Genomic DNA, 18,416 nt, shown 5'->3' with positions numbered 1-18,416 from the left:
GGGGGGGGGTATAACAGTTGTCTGTTCGTTGCTTTCCTCCAGATAGAAGCTGCCTCCAAATATTCCACAGTCGATACTCTTAAGCAGTGGTATCTGTTTGTTCCCGGGCAATACAAGGTATCTTATTTGCATCACAGAGCTTAGTAAAATACTCATAAATTGATGTTTTGAGATTTATTTTTGTTCCTAAAAAGATTGATGTTGTAGATTTAAAAATTAAAAAGAGTTTTCCACATGGCATGTTCTCTTAAGGATTTATATATATTTTTTTCTTTTTATTAAAATTTAATCTATAAATATAAAATTTAAATTTTTCTTAGTAATTGTGAAAATGTCAAAACATCATAGTAGATATTAGCAAACACATAAGAGGTTTTATCTTCTTCAACTATAATTAGCTTATTCACTTTATAACAGGATTGCTATCTTGTATACATTCTAAGTGAAATGCCTGAATCAACATCAATGATTTTCACCCGAACATGCGATGGTACTTGATAGGTCCCAATTTAGGACAATCAATGTTATCAAGAACAAAGGACAAGAACACTTTGGTTCTCAGAGACTTTAGAACAAGTTACTGCAATTTTCTCTTCATAACTTCTCTGTTGAAGTACATGTCTTTAAATACAAATAGCATTGATCGCTCACGATCCTACAAACAAGGAAATAAGAAAGTGGGAAATGGAGACACTACTTCTCCTATTACTAAGGAGATAACTAAAAGAGTAAACTCGATCCTATCATTACACCCACCTTCGAAGAGAACCTTGTCCTCAAGGTTCTTGACAAATGTTCGTGCATCTTCTTGAATATAGCCTCTTCCACGATCGAACGGTCGGTTCCCATTGATGCCAATTCTAAACACTAAGGAACAAACTTTCTCGATAACACTAGATAGCACATGAGTTGTGATTTGGAATCTCAACCATAAGGAAGGAGATGGAGGAAGTGGACACTGTTTCTGAGATTGGGCACAACCAACTCTGGATTTGTGTTTAGATGAATTACATCGGTTGTGCTTTCCTCGTTTTCTGTCCCGAGGAGTATGACGTCCGTGTCGTTTGATCAGAACTGTTTGAACTCGTCGGTACTTTGGTGGTGAAACCGCTGACAGTTTGAGTGGTGACAGAACCTGCGACGTGACCGTGTCGGCTTTCTCGTCTTGTTTGCTGGCTCTTTCACAAATAGCTTTGAGACTTCTGGTTTTTCCCACCGGACGACTCATGCTCTCTTGAAGACTCTTGAATTCATCCATCATTTCTTGTCTCGCCTTCTTGATCTCATTCATCATATTGATCTTCATCTTCTCAAATACATTAAGCAGTTCACGAAAGAGCACATCTTGTACTTCTCCGAGACTGGCCCCAAAATCAGCAGTTAGCTCCATGTTGCTTCCCATATTTTTGTATGAAATAGAAAGTTGAAGGTGTTTTGTTGAACGTTGGTTCTCGAAGAATGCCGTCAACAAGATGGATAGAAGTGCTTTGATACCAAATGTTAGCAGTGATGCTAATTTTGGTCACTCTTCAAAGCAAGAGTAATTGCTCTGATACCAAATGATAGGTCCCAATTTAGGACAATCAATGTTATCAAGAACAAAGGACAAGAACACTTTGGTTCTCAAAGACTTTAGAACAAGTTACTGCAATTTTCTCTTCATAACTTCTCTGTTGAAGTACATGTCTTTAAATACAAATAGCATTGATCGCTCACGATCCTACAAACAAGGAAATAAGAAAGTGGGAAATGGAGACACTACTTCTCCTATTACTAAGGAGATAACTAAAAGAGTAAACTCGATCCTATCAGTACTCGTTTTTTGGCTTTGATGCTTCGGAGCCTTGGTTTTAGAGCCATTCCTATCAGTGGTCAAATGACTCAGGTAAATGATGATGCAGCAGCAGTAGTCCTATTTCTAAACATTTCTCGATTTTTTTTCTCTCAATTTTCTTTTTGAAATATTCACAGTCAAAGAGACTGGGAGCTTTGAATAAGTTCAAAGCAAGGGAATGTAATATCTTGGTTTGTACCGATGTGGCTAGTAGAGGGCTCGATATCCCATCAGTTGATGTGGTTATCAACTATGACATTCCCACAAATTCAAAGGTTAGAGCCCTTTTCTTTCGACACATGAATATGAATTTTTTCTTTCTTTCTTGTTTCTCATGAATATTGAGATTACACACTGTTTGGTTCATAGGATTACATCCATAGAGTGGGAAGAACCGCTCGTGCTGGACGTTCTGGTGTCGGGATATCACTTGTAACCCAGTATCAGATCGAATGGTATACACAAATAGAAAAACTCATTGGTAAGTAAAATAACTTGCAAGATACATTTTTATTAATTATTTTGTTCTCTCATGGGATACAAACATTTGACTATGTTTCGATGCTCAGGCAAAGAGCTACCAAAATATCCTGCTGAGGAAGGCGAAGTTTTATCATTGTTGGAGAGACTTCAAGAAGCGAAAAGGTTATCTGCAATGGTATATCTATCTACTCATCAGCACTTTTACTACTACTACATGTAAAAAAGGGTTAGATGTATTTTTGCTTTTTAACTTGAATTTAATAGTAGAGCTAATGTGTTTGTGGCAATTTATGTTATATAGGACATGAAAGAATCAGGAGGTTGGAAGAAGAGAAGGGGAGAAAATGATGAAGAGAGTGAGAGGTTCTTGGGAGGTAACAGAGGTGGCAAATACAAGAAGAAATCTTTTAAGAAGTTCAAACGATAAAAATGGCTCTGTTTCTTTTGTTTTTCCAGTAACTCACCAAAGTTTTGAATTTAAGTTTCCATATGAACTTGGGAAAAATTAATCAATTTTGTACTCGTAATTTGTATTTTCTTTTCTTTTTTTGCTTAAAGACTTAAATTATACTATCAAATTTTTTTTTTTTACAAAGGTTTAAAAAGCTATGGTGTCTGTTCTTGGTGGCTCTGCAGCTCTTTGTATATTTTACTTAGTAATCTCCCTTGACACACACAGACTCATTCCTGAATTTTACTTAGAAAAATGCAAAGGAAGAAAACCATTTTTTTTTTTTTTTTTTTTTGAGAATTCACAATGGTTACAAGTTAGTCCAAATAATTATATATATATTTTTGGCAATAAAATTTGGACTTTTGCATCAAAAGCAAACAGTAAATTTGGGTCTGTATATTCTCCAAAACATTTACAGCCATGGTAAAAATAAATCCTCATAAAAACGTGAAAAAGGTTCTGTTATTCATTTATTTTATCAATGGATTAGTTCGTATCATTTCATTATTTTTGGTCACCAAATAAGTTTTTGCTTCGACTGACCAGTATATAAATTAAAAAGACTTGGGTCTGATTCTCTCTCTCTCACCTTTCTCAACTACTCTCTCTCTCTTCCTTTTGTGTATTTCCTCTCTCTCTCTCTCTCTCTCTCTCTCTAGGGTTTCGATTTCAATTTTTTTTTTCCACTGAACCCGCGATTGAACTGAACCTTCACACCCTCCTTCGCCATCTCAGGTTGATTTAACGGAGAGCTTACTTGTTTCAAAGAGCCCCTGTATGTTGTTTCTCCGATTCTCCCGAAGCTTTGTGTTCGTTAGGTGATTTGATTCCTCAGATATATTTGAATGCTCTTAGGGTGAGTTTTCTCACTTGTTATAGTGTTACGCCTTGATTTGGTGTCGCGATGCTTTCGAGTAGAGGACTAATTTGAAATGTCCGCCTGAGATTTCGTTGATTCGTCGCTTCTAGGGTTTTTTTTTTGTTTTGTTTGTTTCAATTTTGTGGTAGTCGAGTAAAGTTGAAGAAAGAAACAGAGACTATGTGGATCTCTTGCTCTGCTTTGGACCTTCAATTTACTGCTTTGTTTCTCGCTATAGAGATAATTGGAAAATTGATTTTGAGTTTGCCTTTTATCCCGCGGCTACTGATATATCTTGTTTTGCTCGTGCCTTCAGATATGATTTAGGTAGCTTCTTGCAGAGGAACGAGGTTTTAGGTTAATGCTGTTCATTTTCCCGTGAATGGTTGCTACGATGGACTTAAATGCTTCACCCCAACCCGAAGAAGACGACGAACCCTATGTCAGACATCTAGAAGACTATTCTTCCAGGGATGACCGGATAGAGTCTGCAGTTGAAATCGCTAGACGGGTACTATTGATTTTCCAGCAGCACTCAACATTGATTGATCTAGTCACTATATAATGCAGGACACTTTAGAAAAACAATTAACTAATGTCATCGTTTATGTGGCGTCTCTAATAATTGATCCCCACTTGTATATAATTTTTATCTGAGGATTGATTTTCTTGTGTTTATTGTTTCAGGAACGTGAAGAGAGAAGGAAACGAATGAGATATGACAAGCCAACACATAACTCTCAGCCAGTTTTCCGTGATCAATATTATCAGAATCGAAATACTAAAGCTTATGATAGATACAAGATCCCTCAAGGTGATATTTCTTTGCTGAGTAAATGCTTAATTACGTATCTTTACTCCCCATTTATAAACGGCTTCTAAAATCTTTTGGCTGAAAAACTTTTAGCTAGTTTGTGTTCTTTTCTTTCCCTTTTTGGCCATTACTGTAAATAAGGTGACTCTTTGACAGCCTGTCTGATATCACAGGTTGGCTAGATTGCCCACCTTCTGGGCATGAGATAGGATTACTCGTTCCGTCAAAAGTTCCCCTGAATGAATCTTACAATAATCATGTCCCTCCTGGAAGTAGATACTCGTTTAAACAGGTGATCCATAACCAGAGGATAGCTGGGAGAAAGGTAACTGTGGAATTCTTTGTCCTTGCTTTGTTTAAAATATGAATATGTATCATTGATTGTCTATGCAACACTGGTATGTCCGTGATCTAAGTTGTCGTGTATTGTCTCTGCCTTTTTCAGCTTGGTCTGGTGATTGATTTGACAAACACAAATCGTTACTATTCGACGACAGACTTAAAGAAAGAAGGCATTAAGCATGTGAAGGTATACGGATTACATACTAGTCTGACCCATATCCTTTGTGACGGCTGTAGCAGATTGCTTTATCTTTAGTTTTCTTTGCTTGTAGATTGCATGCAAGGGTCGTGATTCAGTGCCAGATAATGTGTCTGTCAACACGTTTGTCAATGAGGTATATTTTTTGTAGCCAAAATGAATCATGAATGTTTACCTGATGTCGTATATAATTTTCTTGTAAAATCAATTTGTTAGTAGCTCACTAAAGAAATTGTCTTCAGGTTAATCAGTTTGTCCTAAATCTAAAACACTCAAAAAAGTATATTCTCGTCCACTGCACACATGGGCATAATCGGACAGGGTTTATGATAGTTCATTATCTTATGCGATCTGGGCCGATGAATGTTACACAGGTGAGTATTTTTCACTTCTCTCGTTGTATTTGTGCACTATATGTACCTTTTAAGAGCAAAAGGATCAGGATCTTATATCATTATTGTTTCTATCAGGCATTGAAAATCTTTTCCGAGGCCCGCCCACCTGGGATCTATAAACCAGACTACATTGATGCTCTATACTCGTTTTATCACGAAATAAAACCTGAAAGCGTCATTTGCCCATCAACTCCCGAGTGGAAGCGGTCTACTGAGCTTGATTTAAATGGTGAAGCTTTGCCATATGATGATGATGATGATGGCGGTCCGGCTGGTCCTGTGCAAGTAAGCTCAGTGTTAACTAACGATTGTTTATTTAGCAGATCACTTATATACATAAACCGTCATTCCAATGATTTTCTTGCACGTTTGTTTATGCTTCAGACGTGTCTTTCCTTGTTAGCTCAGCGCAACCATCTGGAAAGTAGCTTAGTGTTAAATTTCAGCATCACAATCATTGTTTCTGTGCCATTTTACGTTAATAGTGATCTTTGAATATAATGATTTTGCCTTAAGAAAGATAACCTCTGAGATGTGTTAAGGTAGGTTCTATAGCCCGCGAATCAATTTATCAGGAATTTAGTTATTGGTGCATATTGATGGGTTCAGTTGAGTCTATCCAAGGCTGATAAAACTCATAAAGTGGTCATCTGGTTTTCGTACTTATATAGTGGTTTTATGTATAATTGTTGTCTTACTGCCTTATGCTTTCAGGAGGAAAGCCATCAGGTGGATGTCAAAATGTCAAATGATGACGTTCTAGGTGATGAAATACCCCCTGACCAGGAGGAAGGTTACCGGCAGTTCTTTTATAAGATGCTATCGCTGAATATTGGGGTAGGAAATTTGAAATCTTGTTATAGGTTGTTCACATAGAATATTATGTAGTTAAATTTATGATATCTAACACTGTGATATTCAATTTCAATTCGCTTTTGTATAATTGCCTTTTATCTTGTGATCTATGTCTCATAATTTTGTTGTTGCACATCCTTATAAGGCTACTTGAGAAAATTACAGAAGTAGATTGTGGTAACTTGAAATTATAACGTCATCTTGATCATCTTGGCATCGTTGTTTGCTGAATATGAAAGAAAGTTTTCCTTGGGCTAATAGGCACTTTTCCACTGACTATGGTTTCGTTATGAATTGGTTTCTGCTACAGCTTTTGTATAGTGTGCTTTAAGTTTCATGTTTTCGTTTATTAATTTTTCTCTCTCTCTTTTTCATTGGCGCAATCTAATCTAGGGAAGAGGATGTTCACAATTTCCAGGTTCACACCCTGTCTCCTTAAACAGGTATGAATCTCTGCGTAACTGTTTGTAGCTCATGTCAAGAGATGATTGACCTAATGCATCCCCTTAGTTCGGGATCAATTTGTTCATTTCGTTTGCGGTACTTTACTCTTAATTTTTTTTGGACATTTATGGTAAAACAGGGAAAATTTGCAACTCTTGAGGCAGCGGTACTATTATGCCACATGGAAAGCTGATGGAACTCGATATATGATGCTGCTAACCATGGATGGATGTTACTTAGTGGATAGAAGCTTTAGATTCCGGAGAGTTCAGATGCGGTTCCCCTTCAGGCACCCAACTGAAGTGAGTAATTTTCCACCTTTGTTGGTGAAATTGTGTATTGAATCTAAACAGAACTAGAGATTTTCCTTACTTTTTTGTTTTTGGTTGCCAGGGCATATCTGATAAAGTGCACCATTTTACATTGCTTGATGGAGAAATGATAATTGATACCTTGCCAGATAAACAAAAGCAGGAGAGGAGATACTTAATATATGATATGGTAGCAATCAACGGCCAATCAGTTGTAGAGGTTGGAACTGTCATTATTTTATTTCTGTGATCGATAATGGTTGAATTGGTGTTTCCCTTGTTTTTCATTATAACTGGAATCTCAAGCTCTTTATTCTCAAGATCTGAGTATGTATTGAGGCACATCGTAAATACTGTAGCTTCCATTATCCTCATAATAGAATATTAGAACATTCGAGAAATTAAGCAGTAGTAAGGCCGGGCTTCCTGTCATGATTATCTTAGAGTGTTTGATGTTTTTCATGTCTGATTTTCTCGAGATGCAATAAATATTTTAGCAATTATGAACATATATGATCCCTATGCTAGAGCATCTGACTCCGGTGGTGCTTATTCCATGCAAATAAGTTGCATCATTTTCGAGGTTGTTCAGTATTCTTTGTTGCTGACTGTTAACCTTGACATTCTGTTTACCAACATACACATCTGTCAGTAGTATATAGTATCAACGAGTTGTGTTTGGCTTGCTGAATCATGTGTTAATTGCTTGAGATACTAATAGAAAGTTTCACAATTCAAAAATGGACCAGCGGCCTTTCTATGAAAGATGGAAGATGCTTGAGAAGGAGGTGATAGACCCCCGTAATCATGAGAAGGCCAGAAGTCATATCTACAGATATGATCTTGAGCCTTTTAGGGTGCGTACTAAGAGTTATAACTCTTTTCTCATGCCATTTTTTCCATACTTATCTTTTTCCTTGTATAAATTGTTCACGAAGCTGATAATTGTTGTCTTACGTAGGTGCGGAGAAAGGACTTTTGGTTGCTTTCTGCGGTTGAGAAGGTTTTGAAAGGTTTCATACCATCACTTTCACATGAAGCCGACGGTCTAATCTTTCAGGTAACCATGAGAGTGAAGAGGGTCGCTCATAAAAGCCTGTTTGTTTTTATACAAATGCAAAGATGTGAAGTTTTAGTTTTAGTGCAGTGTATATTGTCTCTCAAAATAAAATATCTAAAGTCGAATTCTCTGTTAACAGGGCTGGGATGATCCTTATGTTCCCCGTACCCATGAAGGTCTGTTGAAGTGGAAGTATCCAGAGATGAACTCGGTTGACTTTTTATACGAGCAAGATGAGAGTGGCCGCGGAATGCTATCCTTGTTTGAAAGAGGGAAGAAGAAGCATATGGATGGGAATTCTGTTGTTTTTAGAGGAGGTATGTTTATGTATGATGAAATATCTGCTTATTATTATAGTTAGTTGGAAAAACTGTCAATCATAACTTACTCCATTAAAGAACTACAAGCTTTTAATACTGAAACTGCAACAGATGATTCGGACTCTGCCGAGTACTCTGGGAAGATCGTAGAGTGTTCATGGGATCAGGAAGAGAAAGTCTGGGTTAGCATGAGGGTCAGGGTCGATAAATCAACGCCGAATGATATCAACACTTATAGAAAGGTCAGTACTTCTTTTCATAACCTCTCTTTATATATACTCGATGGTATTCTTTGAATTCATATCCCCAGTGGTTGCATAATTGGTTGACGGTCATACTTTGCTAACATTTTGTTCTGTCTTTCGAGTTTCTGTCGTATTCCATTCCATCTAACGGGTTTCTTGCTGTCTTATTTGTTTTTTCTACTGAAAAACATCCTTCAGCTAGTTTATTTACTAATTAACATATCAGTGTACCATCTTATATAAATTTGTATGTTTCTTTCATTTTCCATGACCAAAGTCTAAAACCATTGTGGATGTAAAAAATAGGTGATGAGAAGCATAAAGGACAACATCACAGAGGAAGTGTTGCTGCAGGAAATAAGGGAGATCATCCGTTTGCCTATGTATGCGGACCGTATTCAAATGGATAGCAAAGCTGCGCGGCGCAGATGAAACAATGTCTGTTTGTTTCTCTCAAAACATGCAACAAGCTGGGATCAAGAAGAAGACATCTGTGGATCGCTGGTTATGCTTTCGCTACTCTTGTTTGCAAATCCCGGGTGCTTCTATACTAACATTGTACGTAAGAAGAAAGAAAGGAACTCTGCAATTTCTCGAATGTGTAAGAATCCCGGTTTCGAGGAGGTTTTAGGATTTATTATGAATCAAAATTCCGTTTGGGATATGTGATGATGGTTTTAGCTCTAAAAGGTGTGTTTACTCTTCTAAGGTGATTCATCATATGTTTTAGATGGAGAAGCTGTTTGTAATAGTACTTAGGAAAGGGATAATGTTGTAATCTTTTAGTATTAGTATCATATTATTATTATTGGTTGGTTCTATTTTACTTGAGAATCAAAAGACTGATAGACAAATTTATATCACTCCGAGTCTCGTATGTGTGAACAATCATTTGATATGAATCGTTCACAATTATTTTTAATCACATCATCTTGCAAATCGATGATTAACAGAGCGGTGAAAATGTTTCAAGCATCGACCTGCCTTTGGTCTCGTTTCCAGGGGATTAGATAGACTGTGAGAGCCTATGTATGTGGGGACCGTACTCCGAACGTCTGTTTGTTTCTGTCAATACACAACAAAGCTGAATGTTCAAGGACAAAGACATTTCACTTTTACTTCACTTCTTTGCAAATTCCCTGGGTGCTTCTTCTATGCTTTACAGTGTACATTGTACGTAAGAAGAAAGAAGGAAGGAACTATGCATCTCTCCAAGGCGTAAAGAATCCCGGGTTTGAGGAGCTTTTAGGGTTTTCATTTATTAATCAAAATTCCGTTTGGGATATCTGATGATATGTGGTTTACTCTTCTAAAGTGATTCATATGTTTAATAGCACTAAAATACTACTGAGACCAAGTTAAAAGAAAAAACGATTTGACGTTTCTCATATTTGTAACTAAACAGCGAGCTGTTTATCATGCGTTTTATTTAGATCAAAACGACAAGCAGTTTTGCTCTTCCCTTCGTCATTGGATTTCGTCGGGTTCGATCTCCCCACACACACAAACAGACAGACACAGTATCAGGAGGCTTCGTCTCTCATTCTCCTTGTCGATCTCTCCCTTTCACTCCCCCATACCAATTCCCAAAACCCCAATTTTTTGGGGTTCTTCAAAATCTCATCCACATAATCGGATTCAGGTTCTTCGATCCTGAATCGATTTTTTATTTTTATTTGTGCAAGAGAATTAGTATTCGCAGAGTGTGGCTCCTATGAAATCATCGCGAGCGCGGCAGTGTCTGCTGGTTTGTTTGCTCTGTCTTACCTTAACGAATCTCTCCTATGGAGAAAACAAGTTCAGAGAGCGTAAACCCACCGATGACGAACTGGGCTACCCTGAAATGTAAGTTTTCGATCTATATTGAGTCAGTCGTGTGTAGAGGATGCAACGCCCCAATTTGATCGAATTGTTGGAGATATGTTTCTTTCCTCGTATGGCTCTCTCTGTTTGGTTTCTCCGATTTAAGTCTTTTTTTGGTTCTGGGTCGTTTCGTTGTGCAGTGATGAAGATGCTTTGTTGAATACTCAGTGCCCGAAGAAATTGGAGCTGCGATGGCAAACTGAAGTCACTTCTAGCGTTTATGCTACACCCTTGATTGCTGATATTAACAGGTATGGTTTTGTTTTTCACTCACGATTAGATGTTTACGTTCTGGAATTGGTTTTCTTTTTGGTTGAGGATCATCAGTGCTGGTTGCTTAAAGCCGGATTTTGGTTTTTGTTACAGTGATGGAAAGCTTGACATTGTTGTTCCATCTTTTGTTCACTACCTCGAAGTTCTTGAAGGAGCTGATGGAGACAAGATGCCAGGTACTTGATATATCTTATCTTCTTACCTTTAGTTTTCTGAAAATTTTCTCTTGTTTTTGTTCATCTGATGCTGTTAGATTATTGAGGACTTTGAAAAAGGTTAGTGATGCTCTCATAAAAATGTTAGGTTGGCCTGCTTTTCACCAGTCAAATGTGCATTCGAGTCCTCTTCTATTCGACATCGACAAAGATGGTGTTAGAGAAATTGCTTTGGCTACTTACAATGGCGAAGTGCTCTTTTTCAGGTAATTGTTTATCTTAGATGATGGATGTACTTTTATCTTTAATCATGATCCTTGGAACTTTGTGGGGTTTGCATATGATACTTTCTTATTTCCAGGGTATCAGGCTTTCTGATGTCAGATAAGCTAGAAGTGCCACGTAGAAAAGTGCACAAGAACTGGCATGTAGGACTGAATCCTGACCCTGTTGACCGTTCACATCCTGATGTCCATGATGATGAGCTTGTGGAGGATGCTATGTTATTGAAGTCATTGACCAATCGTAAGTTTATTAAACTTTCTACATCAGTTTTCTTGTTTGTGCTTAAGTTATGCCCATCTTCCACATGATCCACTTGGTTAAGTTTATATTCTTCCAAATTTTAGATTTAGAGACACTGAACTGCTAATGATTGGTTGTTTGCTTTAGTTAGTTGTAAGTGTAAAGCTAAGTTTTTGCTTGGTGTAGCTGCCTCAGCTAATCTTAAGAATCTTTATATTTTGTATCTTGCATATATTTTCTTAATTTTAGATCTGATGGGGCTCCCAACCTTGCGTATCAGTATCTTCAGTATTTAGAGGGTAGAAAAAATACATGGATTAGCAGAGTCAGTTTAATTCTTGATGAATGTTTACTTTGTGACACTCACTTCTCCTATCTGTAGAAACGAATGCTACAACCACAACACCAAATGTTACAGTCTCAATGTCCAAAGAATTTCATGGCGGCGATTCTAACGTGTCATCTCATGAGGCTCAAAAGAAACCCGAGAATAACCAAACAGAAGCTGTCGTAAAGCCTACTCAAGAGCTACATAATTCCTCCATGGATGCTGGAGCAACTAATTCGGCAGCAAATGATACTACAGTTGGCTCTGCAGAAAATCTCAACGGAAATGTAACCACCAATGAGGTGGACCAAAGAAAAATTAGTGAAGATAAGAATGGAACTGTTATTAAATTAAATACTAGTAAGGATAATTCCTCAGAAACTCAGGGGACATCTGGAAACAGTAGTGAGACAGAGACAGTAACCAAAAGTGGGAGGCGACTTCTGGAAGATAATGGCTCTAAAGAATCTGCGGACGGCCATTCAGATAATAAAGACAACACTGAGGGTATTCGCATGGCCACAGTTGAAAATGATGGTGGCTTAGAAGCTGAAGCAGATTCATCGTTTGAGTTGTTGCGTGATAATGATGAGCTACCTGATGAATACAGCTATGATTATGATGATTATGTTGATGAGAAAATGTGGGGTGATGAGGAATGGGTCGAGGGGCAACACGAGAACTCAGAGGATTATGTGAATATTGACGCCCATATACTGTGCACTCCGGTGAGTTTCATCTATGTCTAAAACCATTGTTTTCGATTTCTTACTTCCATGAGAGATCTTACAGTATCACTTTTTATCAGGTAATTGCTGACATAGACAAAGATGGAGTACAGGAGATGGTTATTGCTGTTTCCTATTTCTTCGATCCTGAGTAAGTTCATCTTTCACGCTCGAAATGTTCCCTGATCTGTCAATGCAAAAGCATCATAATTAGTATTGCATGCATGAGGTCTTAATATTCCCAATAGCGTTTCTAGTTTATTCACATTGCAGAATATAGGTTAGCTGACACGATAAGCTAATTTTCAGGTACTATGATAATCCAGAACATCTAAAAGAGCTTGGTGGTATTGACATCAAAAATTATATTGCTAGTTCAATTGTGGTTTTCAATCTGGAAACTAAACAAGTCAAGTGGATCAAAGATCTAGATCTGAGTACGGATAAATCAAACTTCCGTGCTTATATTTATTCTTCCCCAACGGTTGTTGATTTGGATGGTGATGGTTACTTGGATATTCTTGTCGGAACTTCCTTTGGCTTGTTCTACGCCATGGATCATCGTGGTAAGACCTCTTGTTACTTCCTTCTGTTTATTTATTTCCGTTGATGACAATTCTGCGTTTCCTGCTAATGCTTCTATAGCTTTCACAGTAAAGCCTACACTTTACAAAATTTGTATGTTAAGTTTGAATATTCCATCTCTCCGCAAGACAAACATTTCACTCTTATTAGATATTTAGATTCCTATTCATATTGAGAGATTTTTTTTTTACTTCCAGTTTATTCTCATAAGTATGATATTCAGGACAATACACACGTCTTACAACACATTTTTGTTGCACTGGGTATTCGTAGCTGTTTCCTTGCAGTTTTTCCCGATGTTTGTTTGGATTCTAAAATTGTTATCTTTTTGCAGGAAATATCAGAGAAAAATTCCCACTTGAAATGGCTGAAATTCAAGGGGCAGTGGTTGCAGCAGACATAAATGACGATGGAAAGATTGAACTTGTAACTACTGATTCCCACGGAAATATAGCAGCATGGACCACGCAAGGAGTGGAAATTTGGGAAGCACATCTAAAGAGTCTTGTTCCCCAGGTAAAAAATTACTCACCGTTTATTCTCATCAGATATAGAAATCTCTTATGTATGAACCAGTTGTAGGAGCATCGTCATGAGATCTGTGTGTTGTTACTTTTCGTTTTAAGTCCCAGAATAAGACTAAATTTTTTTAACCATGAACACTGTCTCTGAATTGATCACTTCACAATCAGTGATTGCTGCCAATCTTCTCTTGCAGGGTCCTTCTATCGGCGATGTTGATGGTGACGGGCACACAGACGTTGTGGTTCCTACATCATCAGGAAACATATACGTTCTTAGTGGAAAGGATGGTTCGATAATCCGTCCTTACCCATACAGAACTCATGGAAGAGTGATGAACCAACTTCTTCTTGTTGATCTAAACAAGCGAGGTGAGCAGAAGAAGGGCCTCACCATCGTTACTACATCCTTTGACGGTTACCTGTATCTCATAGACGGACCCACCTCGTGTACTGACGTTGTTGATATTGGTGAAACTTCGTAAGTCTCTTTTGCTTCCTCTCAGCACATTAATATCTATAGTAGGTTTGGTTTTCCGATGGATTTTGACCGCCAGGGTGTTCCGAGTTACAGATACAGTATGGTCTTGGCTGATAATGTTGACGGTGGAGATGATCTCGATCTCGTTGTCTCAACTATGAATGGAAACGTCTTTTGCTTCTCAACGCCTTCTCCTCACCATCCCCTTAAGGCAAGATCAACCCGAACACTATGTTGAGCGGGTCTTGCTCAACATCTTCTTGATTCTTTTTATAATGTGCGAGATTACTGATTTCAGTCTTGTTTCATCAGGCTTGGAGATCTACTGATCAAGGAAGGAACAATAAGGCCAATCGTTATGATCGTGAAGGCGTTTTTGTCACGCATTCGACCAGAGGTTTCCGTGACGAGGAAGGGAAAAACTTTTGGGCTGAGATCGAGATCGTTGATAAATATAGATACCCATCTGGTTCACAAGCACCCTACAACGTTACTGTAAGTTCCTCAAACCTCAGTAGATGGGCAATGGCTTCTTGCTGAAACTAAACTTTGCTGTTTTCAAATGTACAGACGACGCTGTTGGTTCCAGGCAATTACCAGGGAGATAGGAGGATAACACAGAGCCAGATCCATGACCGCCCTGGAAAATACCGGATAAAACTACCAACAGTCGGAGTGAGAACAACAGGAACTGTAATGGTGGAGATGGTAGATAAGAATGGACTCCATTTCTCAGACGAATTCTCACTAACTTTCCATATGTATTACTACAAGCTTCTGAAATGGCTTCTTGTCCTCCCGATGCTCGGGATGTTTGGTCTGCTCGTGATTCTACGGCCTCAAGAAGCGGTGCCCCTCCCATCCTTTTCCCGCAATACAGACTTATGATCTTAGTTACCAACTGGTAAACCGGATGTACACATCCTTCATAGAGCTCATCTAAAGAATCCAGGGACAATTTCGTGCTAGAGTTTTCAGGTTCTGTATCTTTCTAAAATCTGTAATTCTGCCTTTTAGTTTTAGATCAACTCTCCTCAGAGTTTTATAAAGTTAATGCACTACTTAAATGTGTCGAGAGTCCATTTTTGAACTAAAGAAGATACAAAGATCTATGGTTCGCAAACACAAGTTCATTCGGAAAAAAGGATTCCATAAAGTAATTAAGCAAGTGTCTAAACCCAAACGCTGAAGGCAATGGGAAGAATGAAGAACAATTTATATATTTATACACATAAACAAATCTTCAATCTTCAAGAGAGCTGCAACAATGGCCTCTTACCAAGTCTCTTCATCTCTCTCTCCATGCTTCCTGTGAGCATCAGACTAAACATCTTGAGATCGCAGAGAAAAGACCAAACCGGATGCCCAAAGCTCGCCGGAACATTCCCTTCCACGAAGAAGTGGCTGTACCAAGCGAACCCGTAACCAAAGAGAGGCACGAGAGCAACGAACCACCAGCTGATCAAAACCGAACACAACAAAGCCACGAGGCTCGCGATTATACCTATGAAGTGCCATCGCCTCGTTGATGGATTCGAGTGCTGCATCACGTAGAAAGGCCAGAACTCCTCAAAGCTTCTGAAATTCATATTTTTTTTCCTCTCAATCAAAATCCCTAAATTTTTCGATTTTTTGATGATCTCTCGAGTTTTTTTCTTCTTCTGGGTTTCGTTTGTGAATGTGAAAGCGAGAGAGGGAGAGAGATGACGAAGAAACAACGAACAAAGATTTTTATAGTTGAAGCAAAATGAAAATAATTAAACAAATGATTAAAAACCATATTCTCTCGAGCCTTCAAAGCCCACATTATACCGGGCTTTTTAAGTATATTTTGGGCCCAATTTCAATTTAATCTCGACAAAAAGAGTTTATTAGAAGGAGAAACAAGTTTTTAAGGTGAAATTAACGGTGATATAACGGAAGAAATTAATTTGATTTTTAAAATCAATGGTTTACAAATTGTTTCCCTCCTACACAGTAACGACAATCCCATCACTCAGAAAAATCCCCAAAATCACTCTCTCTCTCTCTTTCTCTCGCGCTAGGGTTTCCGATACCAAATCCCTCAGAAATTTAGGGTTTTTTCCCCTAATCGGAATGAAGCTGAATCAGAAATTAAAGAAGCCTTGTTCATCCACGAAGGTACCATATTTATCAATCACTTGCTCTCACCCAAATCTCGAGGCAAATGTATTTGATTTCTGTTTTTTTTTTTAATTGGGGTTTTGTTTTGGTCTGCTTTCTTCCAGCTGATTCTGCAAGAGATCATCGGTTTGACTACAAAGAACGCCAATGGATTGGCCTCTGTTACTTGCAGCTCCAAATGTGTTTACTTGGCTGGATGCGTTGTGGTGGTCTACGATGTTGATTCCTGCACTCAATCTCACCTTGCTGTATCTCATCGTATGCCTAAGCCTTTGAGTTGTGTGGCTGTTTCCCAGAATGGGCGGTTCGTTGCTGCTGGAGAGGTAATAATGATTTTGTTTCCATTTGCGTATAAATCTAGTTTTAAAGATCAATGCATTTATGTAGATTATGTTGTCTTTTATGTATCGTGATTTGGTTTTCTGGTTTTTTGATTTGATCTTTCCTCAGTCTCCGAATCTCTCTGCAGTCATGATTTGGGATTGTGAGACTTTGGGACTTGTCTCGGAGTTGAAAGGCCATCTTTATGGAGCTCGCTGTCTTTCCTTCTCACCAAATGGTTAGTTTTTATTTCTCCTTTTTGTTGCTTGAACCGTCTTTTTAAGGTTCTTATTCATTTCTGTTTTGTGCATTTTTCCTTGCTTTGGTCTTAAGGGGAATATTTGGTGAGTGTTGGAGCATATATATATCTTTGGGACTGGCGCAAAAGTATCTTAGTGGTGAAGATCAAAGCCAGTTCTAATTGCTCTGAGATAACGTCTGTGACATTCTCATCCAATGAGAAATTCATTGTTACTTCCGGGAACAAGCACTTGAAGTACTGGACAGTGGGTTCTTTTCAGAGGACACGTTCAAGTAAAGTTGGATCTTTGGTCTATCATGGAAAGCCAACTGATGATGTTTTCCAAAACGGAAACTCATTTGTATCAGTGATATCAGCCAACAGAGTGAAATCTAGTGGCAGTGACGAACAAACTGAAGATATTATTTCACTATACGCTCTCACAGAAGCAGGTAAACGCTAAAACACTTATAACTGTTAATATGAGTTTTTTTATACTCGTTCGAATGAAAAGTAGTAAATTTATTGTGTTCTGTAGGTGTTCTAATGCTCATGAGTTATGGGATGTTAATCAAGGAGTCGGTGGACCTGAAGGTACAACAACTTCATTTCATTCTTTTTTGTTGTTAATCTAGATACCATGAGTGGATCACACAATGCTTAGCCCCATCATGTAGACATGCAAAACAATCATTTCCCATAGCCCAGACGCATTGACTGTATCTTCCTTGTGAGCCTAGGCAATAAGTTTGGTTAACTTGTATGCGTTGACTCTAGGTGGACAGACATGAATAAGTTTTCATGTTAGCTTGTGGAACATTCATATCCAAAGCTTTCGAGCTTTTCTTTTTTTCATAACAACTTATTTTATTGGCTTGCAATGAACTGTCAGGTTGAAAAATGTTTTGCTCTATCTGCATCCAGTCGATTGATAGCCTGCGCTTGCAGCAAGGGAATGGTCCAGCTATTTAAGCCTGAAACTTTAGATTATGCTGGAAAAATACAATTTTCAGATGCTAAAAGCAGCACCATTGATAATCAGTCTCATTCAGAAGAACTCGAAAATGTAGAGTCTCCGCATGTTATCTTCCCGGACGCAGTTGCTTGTCAGTTTTCTACCGCAGATAAGCTCAGTGAGTGTAGAAGAATCTTATAATAGCAGTACGTTGCTTTTCTAATTTCCTTCTGACAAAAGGTAGTATTTTGGCTTCACAGTTGTCATCTATGGGGATCGTAGTCTCTATGTTTGGGATGTGAATGATGTGAACAAGGTACTTGTAAACGTATTTCTGTAGATATTTAGTTGATTTTGAAGTTCTTACTGGCGCCAATGTTACTTCTGAAGTTTCCTGTTGAAGTTTAGAGCACCAACTGCATATGGTGAAACGTTTCTTCCTTATTCCAGCCTACTAGGTGCTCGATGATGGTATCACATTCTGCCGGAATTTGGGATATAAAAAACCTCTCTTGTGGAAATATGCACAGTCCAACAGCTGCATGTGTAGCTAGGGGATGCAGTGAAGGGGTTTCTTTCACTACATGTTCTGAAGATGGAACCATCAGGTTGTGGGATCTTGCTTTCCAAGTGGATCCGTTAGAAGCTAATGCAAGCAGCAATCCCTCAGAATCTTCAAC

The 18,416-nt window shown here is 38.2% G+C and overlaps 4 protein-coding genes and 1 pseudogene across 6 annotated transcripts in view; 4 read left to right on the top strand and 1 right to left on the bottom strand.

Moving 5' to 3' along the window:
* Positions 1-2,744, top strand: part of LOC104703923 (DEAD-box ATP-dependent RNA helicase 10-like) — a 4,731-nt gene extending 1,987 nt beyond the window's left edge. The window contains exons 8-14 of the mRNA XM_010420017.2: positions 43-117; positions 418-490; positions 1,812-1,885; positions 1,972-2,109; positions 2,204-2,315; positions 2,404-2,492; positions 2,619-2,744. Coding sequence (XP_010418319.1) covers positions 43-117; positions 418-490; positions 1,812-1,885; positions 1,972-2,109; positions 2,204-2,315; positions 2,404-2,492; positions 2,619-2,744 — 687 coding nt within the window. The remainder of the gene's footprint in view (positions 1-42; positions 118-417; positions 491-1,811; positions 1,886-1,971; positions 2,110-2,203; positions 2,316-2,403; positions 2,493-2,618) is intronic.
* Positions 3,367-9,436, top strand: LOC104749285 (mRNA-capping enzyme). Of its 3 annotated transcripts, XM_019245252.1 has the most exons (18): positions 3,376-3,393; positions 3,507-3,627; positions 3,947-4,141; positions 4,318-4,444; positions 4,618-4,769; positions 4,890-4,973; positions 5,059-5,121; positions 5,228-5,359; positions 5,456-5,665; positions 6,095-6,217; positions 6,629-6,678; positions 6,819-6,981; positions 7,073-7,210; positions 7,740-7,847; positions 7,952-8,050; positions 8,190-8,367; positions 8,482-8,612; positions 8,922-9,436. In XM_019245252.1, exons 3-18 carry the CDS (start codon positions 4,013-4,015, stop codon positions 9,045-9,047), a joined length of 2,013 nt encoding a protein of 670 aa, XP_019100797.1. In that variant the 5' UTR covers positions 3,376-3,393; positions 3,507-3,627; positions 3,947-4,012; the 3' UTR covers positions 9,048-9,436. The 3 variants fall into 3 exon arrangements, with proteins under 3 accessions (XP_010469281.1, XP_010469357.1, XP_019100797.1); XM_010470979.2 differs by having other exon boundaries at positions 3,367-3,589; XM_010471055.2 differs by having other exon boundaries at positions 3,369-3,546.
* LOC104749190 (protein DEFECTIVE IN EXINE FORMATION 1-like) lies at positions 10,102-15,141 on the top strand. The gene is made up of 13 exons (XM_010470811.2): positions 10,102-10,460; positions 10,619-10,729; positions 10,845-10,927; positions 11,055-11,172; positions 11,268-11,431; positions 11,814-12,487; positions 12,568-12,638; positions 12,797-13,053; positions 13,407-13,588; positions 13,791-14,074; positions 14,168-14,285; positions 14,387-14,569; positions 14,645-15,141. The coding sequence occupies exons 1-13, from the start codon at positions 10,330-10,332 to the stop codon at positions 14,960-14,962; spliced, it is 2,694 nt and encodes an 897-aa protein (XP_010469113.1). The 5' UTR covers positions 10,102-10,329; the 3' UTR covers positions 14,963-15,141.
* LOC104749104 lies at positions 15,190-15,795 on the bottom strand. Its single transcript, XM_010470711.2, has one exon. The coding sequence runs from the start codon at positions 15,661-15,663 to the stop codon at positions 15,325-15,327; it is 339 nt and encodes a 112-aa protein (XP_010469013.1). The 5' UTR covers positions 15,664-15,795; the 3' UTR covers positions 15,190-15,324.
* LOC104749018 overlaps positions 15,967-18,416 on the top strand; it is a 6,221-nt pseudogene continuing 3,771 nt past the window's right edge.

This window comes from Camelina sativa, chromosome 1, assembly GCF_000633955.1.
Source record: "Camelina sativa cultivar DH55 chromosome 1, Cs, whole genome shotgun sequence".
NCBI classification, from domain to species: domain Eukaryota; kingdom Viridiplantae; phylum Streptophyta; class Magnoliopsida; order Brassicales; family Brassicaceae; genus Camelina; species Camelina sativa.
Note: the sequence above shows the minus strand (reverse complement) of the source record. Positions and strands in the feature narration are given on the sequence as shown.